Source organism: Equus asinus, chromosome 5, assembly GCF_041296235.1.
Source record: "Equus asinus isolate D_3611 breed Donkey chromosome 5, EquAss-T2T_v2, whole genome shotgun sequence".
In the NCBI taxonomy this organism is placed as follows: Eukaryota; Metazoa; Chordata; class Mammalia; order Perissodactyla; family Equidae; genus Equus; species Equus asinus.
Window position 1 is genome coordinate 86,487,611 of NC_091794.1, and position 20,522 is coordinate 86,508,132.

The following is a 20,522-nucleotide window of genomic DNA, read 5'->3' on the forward strand; positions in this document are numbered from 1 at the left end:
ATCTTTATAATAGAAAAACAAAAGTTCCACTAAACTCAAGCAAAGATACTCACTTTGAAACAAAAGAAATATTGTTGGAACAACAAAACACTTTCTACATTCCACATTCAGCTAGGATGCAGGATTCAGTAGGATGCCCTACTCTCCATACACAGAAATTGTATGTTGATAATTAAAAAACTATCAAGAGGTTTTACCCGTCCTCCATATTGGAGCATAGGTGCTGGAAGTACTCGTCCGGTTACATGGGCCATTTCATCTCGAACCTTAAATTGAAACTCCTGAACAAATGGATCTGTTTCATAATTTGCACTTCTTACCTAACAACAGAAAAAGTTTGTAGTTACTTTCAAAATTCCCCCCAATTCCCTGCTTTACTCATTAGAACCGTCTATTATTTTTTCTTCGCTATGTCCACAATGTTTAACAATAGGTCTAGTTAGTGTCCTAATGATAGAGCAGAGAATCTTAACCTGAGGACCACAGATCATGAATGGACTGAAGGAAGTCTGTGAACTTCTGAGTAATTTATAAAAAACTTAAATGTAGTAGGTTAATAATAAGAAATTTCAACTATTTATAACTCATGAAATGGTAATTTTATATGATCAAATGTAGTATATTCTGGGGAGGGTTATCTAGAGATTGCAAGAGAAAGAAATATCTGACCTAAAGAAGGTTAAGAACCTCTAATTAGAGGATCCAGACATATACTATTAAAATTTATCTTATGTAGACTTTGATAACAAATATTGATAATCCTAAGGCTTCTGTTTCTATTTGATCTACAATTTATATAAAATTTACTTTAATATTTTCAGATGAAAAGTGAAATATTATAATGCTTACTTAATATTTATACACTTGAGACAGATAAGAAAGCCAGTATGAGATACAGATGATAATTTTTACATAATACATCCATACATACAAAGATAAGGAATTTATTCTAATTCAGTGTAGACTTGGATCTCAGAGTGTAATTCATGCTTATAGTATGCTATAGTAACTGTGTTTTTCAAAATATATTTACTTGGTCTCAGGGTAAAAGTCAAACAAGATTACAAAAAGAAGGTAGAGTTCAAGTCTTTGAGTAACAATCCACTTAAAAAAAAAACCTATGTAATCTAAATAGGTAAAAAGAATCTCCTCATAATAAGCAGGAAAAATTGTTTGCTAAATTAGGCACTAATGCATCTTTTCTTCATGCTTAAATGCTATTCATTTCTGGTGTGTTTTAGTGTACCTCCACAGTAATGTTACAAAGATTAACATCTATTATTTACGAAGATTTGCTGAGTGATATGCTTGATGCTAAATGTTTTAGAATTTTCACAATAACTTTATGACTATAAAAGTAGGTCTTTTATAATCTTTATTTTACAGAGGATAAGCTTAGTAAAGTTAAATGACTGCCCTAAAACCATACAGCTAAGCAAGTGACATTGAATCTGAAACCACGCATGTTCTGATTCTAGAGTTCCCACTCTCAATCACTGCACTAGCCTTCCAGATGCTGTAATTAGAATAACAGTAATAGTAACAATAAGTGGAGAAGCTAGACTTTGAACCCAGAGCCATTAAGATTCCAAAGTCTGTTTTAACTACTACAATACTGTCTCTCTGAATAGAAAAGTTGTAATAAACGAGTTAGAACAAGTTAGATTTTATAGAGACAGTGAAAAGTTCTAGTTTCTTAAAGGTTTTATAATCTTGTCATAGCAGATAAGAGAAAAGTCCACAATGAGAACCAACCTGTATTTTCCTAATAAAATATCATGTGATAACTTTAATTCACTCCTTAGAAAACTATAAGAAAAAAAGGTCTGGGGCCAGCCCTGGGGCCGAGTGGTTAAGTTCACATGCTCTGCTTCGGCAGCTTAGGGTTTCACCGGTTCAGATCCTGGGCGTGGACATGGCACTGCTCATCAAGCCATGCTGAGGCAGTGTCCCACATAGCACAACCAGAAGCACTCACAACAAGAATATACAACTACGCACTGGGGGGCTTTGGGGAGGAGAAGAAGAAAAAAAAAGAAGGTTGGCAACAGATGTTAGCTCAGGTGCCAATCTTAAAGAACCAAAAAAGAAAAGAAAAAGAGGTATTTTTTTCTGTAATTGGCTTACAGAATGAAAGTCAGTTCTGAAATCCTTTTTCAACAATCTTTGAAATTGCTTTTGAAAGTGCTATTGTTTTGGGTAACATTCATATTTCCAGACTTTTTTCTTCTTCACTTGGGTAATTGAAATGGTGTCCAAGAAGACAGTAAGATAAGATCCACCAGTTGCCTTTTAGTTTTCATTTTTCTTTATTCCATCAGTTTTATAAAGTGGAACTGATAACTCTTCCTCCCCATACAGAACAAGGAGACAGCTTAGAGATCCTATGTGGTTGAAGCTGCCTTTAATTTCTTTATTCATCCTATACAGTCACCAGCCTGAGACTGGGGGCTAAGTAATCATACTCAGAGTGTTAAAGACTCTCACTATTGCTAGTCATAATACTTTGACCTTCCCTCCTTTCTCCTTCTTTTAGGTAGGAGGTAACAAAGCTCTAGTTCGTCAAACTGAAACATTAGTTCTGAGAGAATCTATTCTGGATCTAATTAAAGAGTTTGGGGTTAAATTAGAAGGATCCAACACTTTGCATAGAACCCACTAAGGTTTACCCTCAGAACACGACTAGATTACTTCCATGATCCCTTCTAATTGTGATAATCCAAGAAATGGTAATAAGGTACAAGCTGATAAGGACATAGTTCTTTAGGAGCTCACCCTAATATGCTTTTAAGTCCCATTTCTAGGGTTAAGTACTAACCAGTCTGCTAATTTCCTCCTGTCTATCTGGCGCAGATCTTGCTGTTGCTTTGATCATAGTAGAAGTCTGATTGTCCGTTAGCTTCTTGATACATCGTTGCCCTGCCACAATATTACAGACCTACAGATGGAAAAAAGTTTTATACTAGATGTATATATCCTTTTTAAAATTCTCAGTGCCAATTACATGTCAAATCAAATTTTAAAATCTACTTCATTAAACTGCTTCTTTTTCTATCATGTTAAGTAAAAAAGTAGTAAAAAGTACTATTTTACAGAATGATTATTATTAGCTAAAATATACACTGGATAAAAAGGCTGAAAAGTGTACCAAAATGCTAACAGTGGTTACATTCAGAGTGGTAGGACTGTGGATGAATTTTTTTCGTATTATTTCATTACCAAAATTTAGAATAAAATAAAATTTAAAAACAGGTCAATCTCCAAAATAAATGTGAGAGTATGAAGTAAGTTATAGGCCATAAAAGACCCCAACAGAATGATGAATAAGAGTATAGTAATAAGCAGCCTAAACACATTACTTCTAGTGGCAGATAGGTATGTTTCTGTTCCTGTCCCACTTGCAGACAGGGAAGGTGCGGGTACTTCAGCTGAAGAGTATATTTTTCTCTGAAATACTGTGCTACTGTTCTCTCCACAGTTTGGCCATTTTCTAACTGTAAAGGAAAGCTGGAAAAAAAAAAAAAGTACACATTAACAACTCTTATCTCATTATGAGCTGGCAAAACTCCCAATTCACTAACTACAGCAAGCTGCCTCAATCATCTCTGCTCTGATAAACACCAGCTTTTCTTACGTTTGATGACTGGCAGGCCTTCTTGTTACATTACAAACACGGTATTTCCGTCTCATTGTTCCACAATGAGTCACTTCAACCTTCAGACCTGTTCCCAACAAGAAAAACTGAGGTTATAGAACTGTCACATGTAAAATATTTATAGCTACAAAGCCCGTCCACTACTATAAAAACTCCAATTCTAAACAGACAGAAAATCTGTGATACAGTCAATGTGATATTAACAAAGGCTTTTATACATAACATTGATAATAATGGTTACAATTATGATAGACCTAACTCCAAATCTTTTCCCTATCCCATCAAGCTCTACACATTATAAAACAGTATCACAAGGGGCCAGCCTGGTGGCTTAGTGGTTAAGTTCATGCACTCAGCTTCAGTGGCCTGGGGTTCGTGTGTCTGGATCTCAGGCGTGGACCTACACATCGCTCATCAAGCCACACTGTGGCAGCGTCCCACATACAAAATAGAGGAAGACTGGCACAGACGTTAGCTCAGGGACAATCTTCATCACCAAAAAATATATATATATCATAAAATTTGCAAAGCCTATAGACCAAGGGATAAAGTTCTCCATTAATAAAAAACCTTGTTTATAATAAATTCAGGTATTTATGCTGGGAGAGGAAAAGAGTAATGAAAGGAGTTGTAATAATTGTCAAGACATTCTATAACTTTCAAAATATGCGTTATTTGAATAGCCCAGTCACTGCATACTGACTGAAGATCAGAATTTCATAAAGCTCAAGAAGGAAGTCCTTCAAAAATTTTTAAACCAGGAAAAAACAATCCAAGGCCCTTTTAACAGAAGTGGAGAGACAATTTAGTAGAAGTGTAATATAGTAACACAGCTCTTTTACTATTAAATATTAGAAATCAAATGCAAACAAATAATTACTAGAGCGGGTGATCCCTACTTTCTTATGAAATCACTGACCCCTTTGTGAATCTGATGAAAGCAATAAACTCCTAGAAAAATGCACATACACATAATTTAGCATATGATTTTAGATGTTCCTGGATCCTTGCAGTCTATCTGCAGACCCGACCCTGGGAGTTTGAGGATCACAGGCCTGCTTTAGAATATAAAGCAATGGGCTTTCAAACCACTGGCTGGGAATTCTTTGGGATGAATTTTCTAAGCAGTGTTATCCACAGAATTTTCTGAGATGATGAAATGCTTCACATTTGTGCTAAAATTATTAACAATATGTGTTACTGAGCATATGAAATGTGGCTAGTGTGCCTGAGAAACTGAAATATTAATTTAAATTTAAATAGCTACATGTGGCTAGTGGCTACTGTATTGGCTAGTGCAGTCCTGGAACTCTCTAGAGAAGAGTTAACAAACAGATATAGTGGCTACTGGTCACAGATAAGCTTAACTCTATTTCTATGGCCTACATTCCAAAGGAGGAAAATCTAAAAAAAGGTAGATAGAGGACAACTTTTAGTTCCCTGATAGTATTTGTGGTTATTATTTTTCTGTTATTTCCCTTTTATATCTGTGATTCCTAGAGTGCGGTGGTTCTCAATCAGAGGTGATTCCGTCCTGCAGGGAACATTTGGTAATGTCTGGAGACATTTCTGATTGTCACAACTGGGGGGTACTATTGGCATCGAGTGGATGTTAGATTTAGGGATGCTGCTAAACATCCTACAATGCACAACCTCCCACCCCCGACCACAAGAATTATTCAGCCCAAAATATCAATAGTGCTAAGGGAAAGAAGTCCTATTTTCCTATCTAATTATTAACTGTAGTACCAAACACAAAGTTCACTCATAGTAATATTTTCTTCTGCTATAATCAGCACAAATCAAGATGTTAAATGGACACAGTGTCACTGAACCAGATTGGTATGAGTTTTTCTTGAGAAGTACTCCTAATTGAATCAGTAGAAGTAGTTTTTATTAGTAACTACCTTTATAAAACTAAAGATCAATTAGAGAATTTACTATGCTTCTATATTATAAAGGAGACTAGAAAATAAAATACTCCCAAGGGAAGTTCCTAAAAGAAGGAAATACCAACAATATGAAGTAAGCAAGATATAAAAATATTTATATTTAGGGGAAAAACACAACAGAAAAATTTAAAACAAATTTCTGTTATTTACACCACTTAGCAATTTGTTTTTGAGTCTTCCCTTTGAATTAAAAAAATTATTAGTAAGGTTCTATAAGCTTACTAAATAAGTTTTTACCAAAAATAAATTGGTACTCTTATATACATAGGATACTTTTACCATAAATTTCCCTCAGTATTTCTGCTCTTGAACTATGAGGAATTATTACACAAAGAAACCATCCTAAAGTTAATATTAAACATTTAGGAAAAACTTCAACTGGAACCAAATGAATATACTAAGAAAATCTATTCATTATAGCACACTTTATATCGCTATTTAACAGTTATCACCAACTTCCTCATGCCAGCGAAAAATGAAACCCAAATATAAAGCACAGAACACACAGCTTTGATTCTCTGGAGTTACTATGGTAGGAATACATGATGTACTTTAAAGAGGCCTCTTTAAAAAAAAAAAAAAAAAAGCAAGATTTCTTGACTTTGAATGGAGGAAATAATCATCAGTTTGTCAATTAGATCCAACTCAGATTTTCTACCCCAAATCTAGGGTCATAGGTGCCTGAGGATTAGACCCAAATCCAGGGATTAGCAAAAAGTTGAAATTTTAAAAAATGGACTAGATAATTCTCTGCCCAGGTCCCTCCCCAAACCCTCCATCCAACCAAAACAAATTTTTGGCTTTAATAAATCAAATATTTAACCTATAAACTTGGCTTTACCTTCACTATAACATCAACTTTATAATGATTTCTAGTCATTTTTTTCAGTCATTTCTTTGGGCCCCTGAGCAGTTGAAGTTAAGATCGAGTCCATGCTCTCCGGGCAGCAGTTGAATCCTTGTTCTGTACATCTTGTATTTTCTGTGATAGAGTGGTGATATGAGTTGATTGCATAGTTACCGCAAAATAATGTAAGTGACTTCATGATATCAGAGGTGGTAACTAAGCAGCAACTCCACTGGAAATCATGGCATTTAGATGGTCACATATTAATGGTGGCTAATGCACTACCTTCCAACAAAGTTAACTGTGCAATTAATACTGATTATGAAAGGACAATGGTATGGTTGCAATACAGTAATACATAACACTTTATTATTTTGGCACTTAAATAACTTGAGATAAATGGGTGCTTATTTTCAAAGCAGGAAAGATTTTCCTTTTAATGTTTTATTACAATGACTCTCTCCTGGTTACTAAAAGGCAAAGAATAATTACTGGAGCAAGCAGGACGTATTCAGCTACTCGAACTGATTTGGGGAGCTGAAAGATGTTCAGTGAACAAACTTCAATGCTTCATTCAAACTACAGGCTGAAAATTATCTACAACACAGAGGTAAAACCTTAAAATAGAATAATTATTTTCGACTATTTAAGATCTAACCCTTAATATACAGAGAACTCATACTACTTATTCTAATTAGAGAATTTCTAAATTCTCTTCATGTCTAAATAACAAAGACTAAATACAGTGGAGTCACATCTTACATGAGGATTAGGTTCTAAAGTCATGAACAAGACAAGAATTTTACACAATCAAAATTAATCTTGAAATATTCCTTAAATTGTGATAAAGTACAGTGTATATGGGTTCCCATATAAAACTGTCTATGTATATTTAAATGTAGATAGAAATGTACACATATAAAGAATAAATATATACAAAATCTAAATTTCAGGACACTATTAAAATTACTTTTTTCTTTTTCTCTTTGGAAGACTATGTAGAGATGAATTTATATTAGTAAAATAAGCATATGATGCAACACCATTGTACAATTTTTAGCTACTAAAATAGGCAACACCAATGGTCAGCATAATGTACATGAAATAACTGACTTCCAACTCTAAAACAACACATGAAACAGGCTAGCTCCCTATCCATAAATTTTCAAAGAAATAAATATTCTGCTATCATTTCAGAAAAATAAGGAAGTCATTATATTAGAAAATGTTCAAAGAATGACTCCAGTTCTGAAATAACAATATTTTTTTGAATAAGCTTTCTCTTTTTAACAATATTATAGAAGCATTTTTCCATGGGATACTCTTACATCTTCAGCGAGTAAGACAAAGTATCAACAAAAAATTAGCAGGTATCAATATTAATTCCATTACTTGGCATTTCTTCCACTGAAACATTACCTAAGATGTTATGATAATGAATTTAATGTAACATTTTATAATTGCTCTGTATTTTTTTACTGGTGATGTTACATGAATAGATTTAATTCACCTTTTATCTCTTTGGTGAACTTTACCCGATGAGAATCAGTCAGAGGTCTTGGTTGCTCATCAATATTATGAATGTCAAGAACTTCACACATGAACTGAATTACAGGTTGTGCTTTGTAGAAGGCAGTGGCAGAAACTAAGAAGAAAAAGACAAATAGTACTAATTAATGTTTCCCTAAAAAAAAATTCAGAAGCTTGATCTCAGGCTCCATGATAATTATCTAATTACAGAGTAAAATCATCCTTTATGTATACTTACATACATATAAAAATCTTTCCAAAATTAAGCAGTTTCAATTTGACCTGTTTGATTGGAAGACAAGCACAAGAACAGAAAAGCCAAATACTATAGCTTCTACAATCTATCTCTTTCATCACGGGTATGTGAATCATTCCATTCTCTACTACATGTACAGAGAAGTGTTCTGGGTATGAGACAAGGCCTGTGAAGGGGCAAAGAAGGCCAGAGTCCCTTAGCAGATGAAAAGGTTAATTACTGTTTCTTAAACAAAGCTTTCTATGCCACCCCAGACTGCTTATCTATTCTAGCGAGAGCTCTCCCTATCTTGCAGATTTGAAAAGACAGTGGTATTAAATGTTTTTAGTGTTAATCCAAGCTACAGCTAGTAACAGCAGGGCATATTTGCCCAATGTTATCCAGTTAAAGTTGACAGTTTTCTAAAAGTCAACCAGCATGATTTCTTAATTTTGGGTTTTGGAACCAGAAGAGCTTCACCAATGGTTAGTAGATTACCATCACTCATTTCTTAAACACATCCTTACTGACTACTATGACGTCCTATAAAGGCACTGGGGATAACAAATGAAAAGTAAAACCAAAGCAGACAATAAGCTACATGCTATCACGTTATTTTTCTGCTTAAAAAACAAGCCCAGTGAGGAAGCTTGGCACAGATGTTAGCTCAGGGCGAATCTTCCTCACACAAGAAAAACAAACACAAAATAACATGCCCACTGTCTGCTGAGCTAAGTGTAAACTTTTTATGTGGTGCTCTTTATCTCCCTCCCTTCACAAATGTCCCTTACCTCTGGAAGGATATTTATCAAGCCTTTAACAGCAGTTATCTCAGGACATGCGTGGGTGGTAAGGCTACTAGGCTACTGTGTATATTTTTTATTTTCCTCTTTTTAATTTTATCTTTGAATCTTTTTTAAAATAATGAACATATATTACCTTTTCTTTTATTATAGAAATAATATATGAATGAAGTCTCATCAATATAGATATAGAGAGTAAAGACTTCCTCCAGTCTCCAAGTATCTTTAAGAAGTAACCATTGTTAGTAGTTAAATATGTATATATCCTGTTCTTTTAAAACGTACTTAGAGACAAAAATGTACATACATTTTTTTTGCATGAGATAATAAATGTTCTATGAATTGTTTCATTATTTTTAAACTTAACAATATGTCTCAGAGACCTTTCCAGGTCAGTACATTCTTTTTAACAGCTTCATACTATTCCACAGTATGGGTGCATGATAATTAAGTGAATATATACTCTTTTCCCCTCTTAACAAAACAGAACACAAGTAGTAAAACATTAGAAACACTATTCTGTACTTTGACTTTCTTTTTCTCATTATATATCTTAGAGATAAATCTATATGTACGAATACGGAACTGAATCACTCTTTTTCATAGCTATAGGATATCTCATTGCATGGATGTACTTCACGTCCCTAATGATGGATAGTTAGGCTGGTTTTGTTTTTTTACTATTCCAGTGAATGTCCTTATATATATATACACGTATGTGTGTGTGCATGCACACACATCCATCAGTACGTCTATAGGAAAGATTTAAGAGGAGTCAATAACTCACTGCTAAACTTCCATCCAAATAAACTTTAGAAACACCTCTACAATTTCTAACTAATTAAAAAAAGAGATTGATAAGACTGTATTAGCATTCTGGATACCTTATTCAAATCCATAGTAGTTTAAACAATGTATACATTACATTCTTCTATTAAAAAATGTGAGAATATTGTGCATTAAAAAAAGACTGGCAGGATACATACCAAATAAACACACACTGCTTCTGGGTTAATTTTTAAAAAGTAAAGAGATAAAGGAAAATAAATATATGACAAGTAACATGCTTATTTTGCCTTTCCTTTAATCCTACAGGTAAAATTTCTTCACTGGATTACTATACTACTACTGAGTTTTATATCACTGAGTTGAAACTACTAAACAAACTGTGCAACATTCTTCTGTTATTTTTCCCTGTTTATCTCACTATGCTTCTAATCATTTTACTGTTTACCATCTTCTCCACAGGAAAGGCGCACCTGAAGTGAAAAAAGTTCTTACAAAACATGGGTTGAAATAAATGATTACAGCTGAATTAGGCTTGAATTTGAATGAGCAAAGATTTGCTTCTCCACCCCTTGGCTGAATTCTTAATATTTATAAATCTATACATATGCATTTTATTCCTCCTTCTCCTTTCAGGAATCAGCTAATTTACAGCAAAAGTAATACTTACTTTTAAGATTTTAAAAATCTATTGATGAAATACACCACATTAACATTAAAGGAAATAAGCATAAAATCATTTCCCTAGATGATGGCCCCAAAAAAGCACTGGATAAAATTCAGCACCACAGCTAAAACTCTCACTGTACCAGGACTAGAAGGGAACTTCCCTAATTTGATAAAGGTATCTACCAAAAATCTATGGTAAATTCAACTTCATTTAATAGGAAGTCCTAGCTAGCTGAGTAATGCAAGTTAAGAGAAATAAAAGGTAAAAAGATTGGAAAGGGAGAAATAAAATTATTATTCTTCACAATAAGACTATCTACTAGAAAACCCAATAATCTATAAATTATAAAATTAATGAGAGTTCAGTAAGGTTGCTAGATTTAAGATAAAAAATATAAAAATAGGTTACATTCTTATACATTAGCAACCAACTTAAAATCTAATTTAAAAAACATACCACTTAAAATCACAACAAAAAACATAAGGCACTTGGGATGAAATCCAAAAGATAAGACCTACAGAAACAACAAGCATCTTTACTATTGAATGATATTACAGAATATCTAAATAAATGGAGCAATATACCCTATTCATGTAAATTATCCTCAAATTAATCTTCAAACGCAAAGCAACTTCAATCAAAATACCAACAGGCCCCCTCGACCTCTGGAACTTAAGAAGTTGATACTGAAATTAACATGAAAGAGCAATAATTTTTAAGAATAAGGTCTGACCTAACATTCATCAAGATTTGTCAAAAGACTGTGGGGATAGACACATAAACCAGCAGAACAGACTTGAAAGCCTACCTCAGGCTAAATACAAATTCCTACTTAGAGAACTAAATATGAAAAGAAAAATGAACATTTAGAGGAAAATATAGAATATCCTTATGATCTTGGAGGTAAGGAAGAATTTCTTAAACAAGATACAAAACTACAAATGATGAAAACTATGAGAAAAAACATACCACAAACAAAGCTCAAAGCAAAACAAAAAACAGGCTACAAATTGGTAGAGGATATGCGTAATACATATAACAAATGATTAGGATCTAGAATATGTAATGAGTTCCTACAAATCAAGATAAGACAATAAAAGTGGCAAAAGATATGAGCAGGCATTCATGGAAGAGAAAAATCTAAATGTCCAGAAACATAAATTTTCACTAATAATCTTATTTGTAATTAAGGAAATATATATAAAAACAATATGAAGCTATCATTTTACACTAATCAAGATGGGCACAAATTTCAAGATGGGTAACAAAAACTGACAACAAGCCAATGGAAGAATGAAAGCTCTTATACAGATTGTAGGAATATAAACTGATACAATCAGGAGAGCAAATGGCAATATATAGTAAATTTGAAGATGGGCATAATTTTCAACCCAGCAATTCCACTATATTGGAATACATACTACAGAGAAATTGCATATCTGCAGAAGGAAACACAAACAAGAATGCTTACTGTAGTATTATTTTTAATAGTAAAATGAATGGAAACAACCTAAATATCCATCAATCAAATGGATAAATTCATAGCATATTCATACAGTTAAAATTAAAGGGCAGGTACTAGAATTCAGATAATTAAAATTAAGAAACAAAGTACAGATATTACCTGAGAAGAGTTTGGTGAAAAATGAGATATTATCAACTACTTAGAATGCCAGTATTTAGATACATATAATACAACTAAGGAAAAAAAATTTATCAAAAGTCTAGATGTGTAGAATATCAGTGGGATAGTCTTTCAATTCATGAACATAGTAAATCTCTGAATTTATTAAGATCATTTAAATTTCATTAAGATTTTGTAATACATTCTATAACTCTCATGCATCTTTTAATAGATTTATCAATAAACTGATAAAAATTTTTGTTGCCGTTAGAAATGTATGCTTTCATTTTTTGTCACATTAACTGTTTGCTGCATGTTTATTTTTTTCACTAGGTTTATTTTTTCTTTTCATAGGTAGCAGTGATAGAATAATGAAAAAAGGACACGTTTGGAAATAAAAGACTTAGATTTTAATCCTAGGTCCAGCACTTACTAACTACGATTTCTCTGAATTTCTATTTGTTCATCTATAAAATCAGAAAAATATCTACTACTCGTAGCATTAGGGTGGAGAGCCAATGCAAGGCACCTACTTGTGCCTGGAACATGATAGGAGCTCAACAGAACTCTTCATTTTCGAAGAAGTGTCTATTCATGTCCTCTGTTCACTGATCTACCAAAGTCTTAATTCTAGGCAAAATTGTTTTGTCGATATAAACTAACTCCTTGAAGAGGTTGTATGGGAGAATGCTTCATGAAGATCTGTATTTTTTCTATTTTTAATGTAAAATATCACATATTACTAAAGTGTATAAAACACAAATGTGCCACTTAGCAAATTATCTTAAAGTGAACTTATCAAATTGTTATAAAGTGAATATCCATGTAACCAGCATTCAAATCAAGAGCTAAATATTGCCAGTATCCTAGAAACTTTTTCCCTAGCCCCTTCCCAATCCAAACCTCCTCTCTCAAGGTAAGCAAAATTCTGGATTTTATGATAATCACTTCCTTTCCTTTATAGATTTACAACATTTAAGTACAGATCCCTGAGTACTACAGTTTAGTTTTCCTAATTCGTAAACTCTATGTCACCAGAAACATAAAGTATGTAATACTTTTGACACTTTTGCTAAAGATTGTTTCTAACTCACCTATATTAAATGTAACTAGTATCTTCATTTTTATCGCTCTGCCTAACACTCTGTTGAAGAAATATACAATTTATCCACTCTAATGTTGGTGGACATTTGTGATGATACTTTCCTTTGGTTACTTGAATAACGTCATGAACATTCTTATGGTTTTTCTGATGCACACACAAATACAAATTTCTCTAGTAAAAAAGGCTATATATCTAGGAGCAGAATTGCTGAGTCATGAAGGATGTGTATCTTTAATTCTCCTAGATAGTGCCAAACTCTTCCAAAGTGGTTTAACTACTGACCCTCTTACAAGCAGTGTCTAAGAGTCACTGTTGTGCCAAATTCTCACCAACTTTTGTCAGACTTGAATTTTAGCGTTTCTGGTGTGTAGTGGTATCTCATTTTTAAAAAATAATTTTGAGGTATAACTTACATATAATAAAACACATTTTAAATGTAAAAGTTCAATGATTTTGATAAATGTATACATCTACTCTACTACTACCCTCAATTAAGACAGAATATTTCCATCACGCTAGAAAGAACCTCCCTGCCTCTATGTAATCAGCTTCTCCCGCATCTGCCCCAGGCAACTACTTATTTGACTCCTTTCATAATAGATTAACTGGTTCCAGAATTTTATATAAATGGAATTATACTGTATATACCATTTTGTGTCTGGCTTCTTTTGCACATCCTAGTTGAGATTCACCCATACCACTGTATAAATTAGTAGTTAGTTGTTTTTAGTTGCTGAGTAGTATTTCATTCTATGATTAGATCACAATTTGTTTCTTCATTTAGCTGTTGTTGGAAATTTGGGTTGTTTCTAGTTATTATGAACATGAAAACATACACAAATCTTTGTATGGACCTATTTTTTAATTTCTCTTGGGGAAATACCTAGGAATAGAATTGGTGGGTTATATGGCCAAGAGAATGCTTAAAAGAATCTGCCGAAATATTTTCAAAATGGTTGTAAAATTTTATACTTCTACCATTTCGACTTGCTCCACATCCTTATCAACACTTGCTATTGCCAGTCTTTTTTTTATTTGGTGAGAAAGATTGGCCCCGCACTAACATCTGTTGCCAATCTTCCTCTTTTTGATTGAGGAAGATTGTCTCTGAGCTAACATTTGTGCCAATCTTCCCCTATTTTGTATGTGGGATCCCGCCACAGCATGGCTTGATGAGCAGTGTGTAGGCCCACGCCTGGCATCTGAACCCACGAATTCCAGGCTGCCAAAGTAAAGCCTGCAAACTTAACCACTATGCCACCAGGATGGCCCCTTGCCAGCCTTTTTAATTTAGCCAATCTTGTGGGTGTGAAGTGCTATCTCATTGTGACTCTCATTTGCATTTCCTGAATGACCAATGATGTTTAACTTATTGGCCATTCACATATCTTCTTTTGTTAATTATCTGCTTTTGACCACTTTTTAAAATTGTCTTACTGAGTTGTCCAAGTTTCTCATACATTCTGGACACAAGTCATTTGTTCACATACATGTTTTGCAAATGTTTTCTCCCAGCAGTAGCTTGCCTTTTCATTTTCTTAATAGTGTTCTTAAGAGAGGCTTTGTACTTAGATGAGGTTTCCAATATTTTAAGAAATTTTTGCCTAGTCCAAGGATGTGAATATTTTTCCCGTTTTCTTAGACATTTTCCAGTTTTGGCTTTTATGTTTTGGCCTGTGGTACACTTTGAATTAATTTTTGAATATGGTATGAAATAGGGGCTAATGCTTATTTTTTTCATACAAATATCCACTTGCTCTAGTATCATTTATTGAGAAGACTATCCTTTCCCCATCGAATTATGTTGGCCCGTTTGTCAAATATCAACCAACCACATGAGTGGGTCTACTTCTGTAGTTATTCTAAAAGCGTCTCAGCCTTTTGGCTAAGATCAAGTGTAGTATCTGTAGCTAGTCTATAACCTGATTGATATGTCCATTTTACCCCAATATCATACCATTATGATTACTGTGGCTTTATATAGCAAATCTTGAACTCAGGTAGTATAAATCCTCTAACTCTGTTCTTTGTCAAAATGGTCTTGGCTATTCTAGATTCTTTCCATTCTCATATACTCAGAATCATATTAGAATAAATTTAATAAACAAATAAATCATATTTAGAATAAATTGTCAGGACACATTTTTTAAAAAGCCTAATGAGATTTTGGGATTTTGTTGAGTCTATAGATCAATTTGGGGAGAACGGACATCTTAACAACTTGAGTCTTCTGGTCCATGATCATGGTATATTGCTCTCTGCTTATTTCTATCTTTCTTATCTTTCTCAGGAATGCTTTGTAGCTTTCAGCATAGGGCCTTGCACATCTCTAAGTCTATTCCTAAATATTACATTTTTGATGATATTATAATAAATAGCACACACTATTTTTTCCAATTGTAGAATGCTGGTATTATTTCCTGTTATATTGCTAGTGCTGATTTTTGTATAAGCAACTAGTCTCTTGGGACTTTACTAAATTTATCTACTGATTCTGGTAGGGTTTTCTGGGTAGATTCCTTAGGATTTTTTTATGTAGACAATTGTGTCTTCTGCAAACAAAGATAGTTCTATTTCTTCCTTTACAATATTATGCCTTTATTTTTCTTGCCTCACTGCACTGGCTTGGACCTCTAGCACAATGTTGAACAGAAGTAGTGAGAGCAAGTAACCTTGCCTTGTTCTTGATCTCAGGGCAAAAGTGTTCACTCTTTTTACCGTTTAGTATGATGATGCCTGTATATTCTTCTAGATGCTTTCATCAGGCCAAAGAAGTTTCCTTTTACTGCTAGTTTGTTGTAATTCTTAATCATGAGAATGTTAAAATGTGTTAAATGATTCTTCTGTCTGTTGAGAGGATTATATTGTTTGTGTCAGGTGTCAGTAACACAGACAGACTAGCCTAATGAAACTGAGTTGAAAAGCCTTTCCTCCTCTTCTGTTTTCTGAATTTGTGAAAGATTGGTATTATTTTTTCCTTAAGTGTTCGATAAAATTCACCAGTGAAATCATTTCAGACTGGAGTTATTTTTGCGAGAAAGGATTACGAATTCAATTTCTTTAACAGATACAAAGGTTATTCAGATTTCTCTGAGTCAATTTTTGTAACGTTGTGTTTCAAGTTATCAAATTAACCGATACAAAGTTTTCATAACATTCCCTTATTAACCTCTCAATGCTGAAGGGTCTAGTGATACCCCTTTCATTCCTGATGCTAGTAATCTGCTTTTTCTATTTCTCTTGATTAGTCTTGCTAACAATTTATTAATTTTATAAAAAGAATCAACTTTTGGCTTCATTTTCTGTACTGTTTTCTATTTAATTAATTTTTGCTGTGATCTTTATTTCTTCCCTTCTACTTACTTTGTGTTTAATTTGTTCTTTTTCCAGTTTAAGACAGAAACTTTGTGTGGTAGTCAGCCTCCAAGACAGTCCCTAATGGTCTTGCCTCCTGGGATTCACACCTTTGCGTAAGTCTGACCTACACTGAATATATCTGATCTGTGCAAGTAATAGGATATTATGGAAACAGCACAATGTAACTTTCAATGCTAGGCCTTAACGTCTTTACAGCTTTTGCCTGGCTCTGTCATGGATTACCTGCTTCAGGGGAAGCCAGCCACAATATTGTGAGGATACTTAACCAGCCCTATTGAGAGGTCCATGAGACAAAATACTAGGCCTCCTTGGGGCCGGCCCCATGGCTGAGTGGTTAAGTTCGAGCACTCCGCTTCAGCGCTTCAGCGGCCCAGGGTTTTGCTGGTTCGGATCCTGGGCGCGGACATGGCACCGCTCATCAGGCCATGCTGAGGCAGCATCCCACATGCCACAACTAGAAGGACCCACAACTAAAAATATACAACAATCTACTGGGGGGCTTTCGGGGGAATAAGGAAAAAAACAAAATCTTTAAAAAAAAAAAAAGAAACTAGGCCTCCAGCATAAACTTGTTACCAACTGAGTTTTACAGATGTAAAACAAGACTTAATCATCCATTTAAACATTTACTAAGTACTTACTATATCAGGGACTCCTTTATGGGTCAGAATTTAGAGATGAATCAGACAAAGCCTCTACCTTTTAAGAAAAAGATTCTGGGGTAAGATGGCAGATTAACCACAAGCAGTTTATTTCATATTCCATCCCTAACTCCACTAAAACTATGGTAAGGAATTAAAATAAAATAAAAAAAGACATAAACCTAGAAAGAGAGGAGAACAAAAAACAGGAAATGCATCAACATTTTAGAAGATGGAAAGTAACTGGACAAGTGGTAACTGACATAGCAGATTCAGCAAAATGAAATCTCAAGCCAGCTATGTTGGGAAAGATACGAATCAACTGCATTTACATTGTAGAATTCTCAAAAGGCACGACAAGTAGTAGTATTAGGTACCTCTGAAACTGGTGATAGAAGGATAGGCATGGTGCAGAAAAAGAGGAAAGCTGTTTGAGAAGCAGGTAAAGTCCTAGATCCCTTGTCTAACTCCACATCGCTGAACAACTGCCCCTTCTGCACCCCTGCATAAATCTGGAGGTTCATTGTTTATAAAAAGTAAAAGGCTCTTTGGAGGGAAGAAGTCATGCACAATTGAGGGCACAGGGCTGTACCAAAAACAAGGGTTAAATGACTACAAATATTAAAACTGAATGCAGACATTTCCCAAGCCAGAATCCCCAACTTGGCTTCCAGAATGTAAGCAACCAGACTGTTACCCTTCCAGCAGGAATTTGGAAGACTCATCTTTGGGTAACTTGACTAGCCAAGAGGAGAGGCCTAAGGATATTAACACTGTAGGTTCCCCAACATCAGCCCACTGAAATCACTGTGTGATGAAGCTCAAAGTCAACAGGCCCCACTAATGCATTCAAAGCTTTTAGTCAGTGTTTTAGACTCCCTCTGAACTACAAGCAAATAATCAAAGAAAATATACATTTGAGCAAAGCCTCCAAAATGGAAGACAGATCAAAACAAACAAAAAGGAAATCGGAAGAAGCATGAGCATGTGCAGGAAAAAGAAAACTCCAAAATAAATTATTCTCAGTGAAGTAAGAGAGGATACTGCATCTGTGACACAGGAATAGTATGCTATAATAAAATAACATTCAGGAAATAAAAACGAACTATTAGAAATTAAAAACGTAATGGTAGAAATGAAAAGTGACTAGAGGGTTGAAAGATGAAGTTAAGGAAGTTTTCCAGAAAGTAAAGCAAAGCAAGGGAAACAAAAAGACAAAGGATATTCACTTAAAATAGGTGATTTTTTTTTTTTTCAGAAACAAGGTCTTATTCTTTTTTTCTTTTAGGGAGATTGGCCCAGAGCTAACTTGGTTTGCCAATCTTTTTTTTTTTTCTCCCCCAAAACCCCCCAGTACTTAGTTGTATATGCTAGTTGTAGGTTCTTCTAGTTCCTCCATGTGGGACACTGCCTCAGCATGGCTTCATGAGCCACGCTAGGTCTGCGCCCAGGATACAAACCCATGAACCCTGGGCTGCTGACGTGGAGAACACGAACTCAACCACTTGGGCATGAGGCCAGCTCCTAAAAAGGGTGAATTTTATGGTATGTAGACTAAACCTCACTAGGGCTCTTTAAAAAATGGAGTACTGCTTTCAAATTTATGAAGAAAAATTATTTCCAACATAGGAACCCAGCTAAACTATCATTTAGGTTTCCCGATACATTTTCTAATGTGTAAGGTGTCAAAAAATTTTGCCTCTTGTAGTACCCTTTTCTCATGAAACTTCTGAATATTAAAAAAAAAAGGGGGGGGGAGGGGGTAAAGAAACAGGAAATCAATATAGGAGAAAGACAAAATTCCCCAGGGAGGTAGTGAAGTGTGATCCCAAGAGGACAGCTGCGCACCACATATGAAGGGCACAAACAGTGTAAATGAAGAAGCAGATTTGATGGAGACTATCATTGAGATTCCTCCTGCTGTTATACTGTTTTTCTAATGTGAGAATAGACTGTAAGCCTATCACAGAAATCTTTACTTGCCCTGGCTTGATCACGGGTTGATAAAGTTCCTGCCCTACTGCCTAAAAGCAGACTCTCATTTCACCCTAAAGAAATGTTCTGCTTTGATCTACTTCTGAGAGGACTAATTTAAACATTATAAAAATCAAATTATTTCTTAATCCTAGAGATCTATACTTGAACTCAAGACAAACATATGCAGCAAGCAACACTAATATCACTAATATTGTGATTAATAAGTTACTTACTAGAAATCTGTTTTCCTTGCAAAGGAAGCACATTCAGTGTGAACTTTTGACTCTAAAGCAGAATAAATTACAATTACTAAATTCTACGACCATTTATATACTCTGACTACTTTCTTCTAGGAACAAAAATAGATACTGAGTGTTTTACAGAAAGCTACTTTTGTACTCTTTTTAAACTACTTTTTACTTTGCTTTTTACAGAAAAGCACAAGGAAGTAAAAATAAAATAACATTTCTCAACTCAGACGTCCTGGGTCTGAGATTTTTTCTGCCAGGAATCTTGTTTCTTAAGGGATGCAGTATACAGCTATGAATATTAAGGGCGTAAGCTTTGGAGTCAGAACAGTTGACCTCTAACATTTGAATATAAACTATGTGACCCTGAGCCTTAAATATAAACTATGTGACCTTTACAGAGAGAAAGTCACTTTAAAGAGATTTCCCTCTCTAAACTTCACTTGGGGGTAACACCTAACTCATAGAACTGTGGTGGAGTTTATATGAGATAATGTAAAACACTTAGCATTCTATTTGGTACATAATAAGTGGTAAATAAAAACATCTTAAGGGAGATACAACTAATAACTAACTAATAACTAATAAACACTAGATTCACTGTGATGCTCTTAAAACACAGGAATTACAATAATAAAATGTAAGGTGCAAGTGAGTTAAGCCTAAAGAAGGCTTTATTAAAAAAACATTCCACATTTCGGGGCTGGCCCCGTGGCCAAGTGGTTAAGTTCGTGCGCTCCGCTGTAGGCGGCCCAGTGTTTCGTCGGTTCGGATCCTGGGCGCAGACATGGCACCGCTCACTGAGCCATGCTGAGGCGCTGTCCCACTTGCCACAACTAGAAGGACCCACAACTAGAATACACAACTATATACTGGGGGGCTTTGGGGAGAAAAAGGAAAAAAAATAAAATCTTAAAAAAAAAATATTCCACATTTCATTGAATCTAAGATGCTAATGATGATAAGGTGTATCAACATTTTATGTATGCTAAAAAAGAAACTTGCCAATTAAACTATGACAAACCACCACACCACCTCTAAGACATCTCCCAATTTCAGAGATGATGAAAT

At 34.4% G+C, this 20,522-nt stretch overlaps 1 protein-coding gene and 1 non-coding gene across 8 annotated transcripts in view; one reads left to right on the forward strand and one right to left on the reverse strand.

The window, feature by feature from the left end:
• LOC106830534 (argonaute RISC catalytic component 3) overlaps positions 1-20,522 on the reverse strand; it is a 104,956-nt gene that overhangs the window by 30,109 nt on the left and 54,325 nt on the right. For 6 of the 7 annotated variants that reach the window (XM_070510334.1, XM_070510336.1, XM_070510333.1 and 3 more), the window contains 5 exons: positions 7,965-8,099; positions 3,635-3,722; positions 3,360-3,507; positions 2,819-2,938; positions 198-320 (listed from right to left, as the gene is read on the reverse strand). In XM_070510334.1, coding sequence (XP_070366435.1) covers positions 198-320; positions 2,819-2,938; positions 3,360-3,507; positions 3,635-3,722; positions 7,965-8,099 — 614 coding nt within the window. Of the gene's footprint in view, positions 1-197; positions 321-2,818; positions 2,939-3,359; positions 3,508-3,634; positions 3,723-7,964; positions 8,100-17,226; positions 17,276-20,522 lie in introns of those variants that run through there. The other variant, XM_070510339.1, reaches the window with a different exon arrangement.
• Positions 15,073-15,257, forward strand: LOC123286205 (U2 spliceosomal RNA). The gene has a single exon (XR_006528474.1). It is a non-coding gene; the product is annotated as a U2 spliceosomal RNA (small nuclear RNA).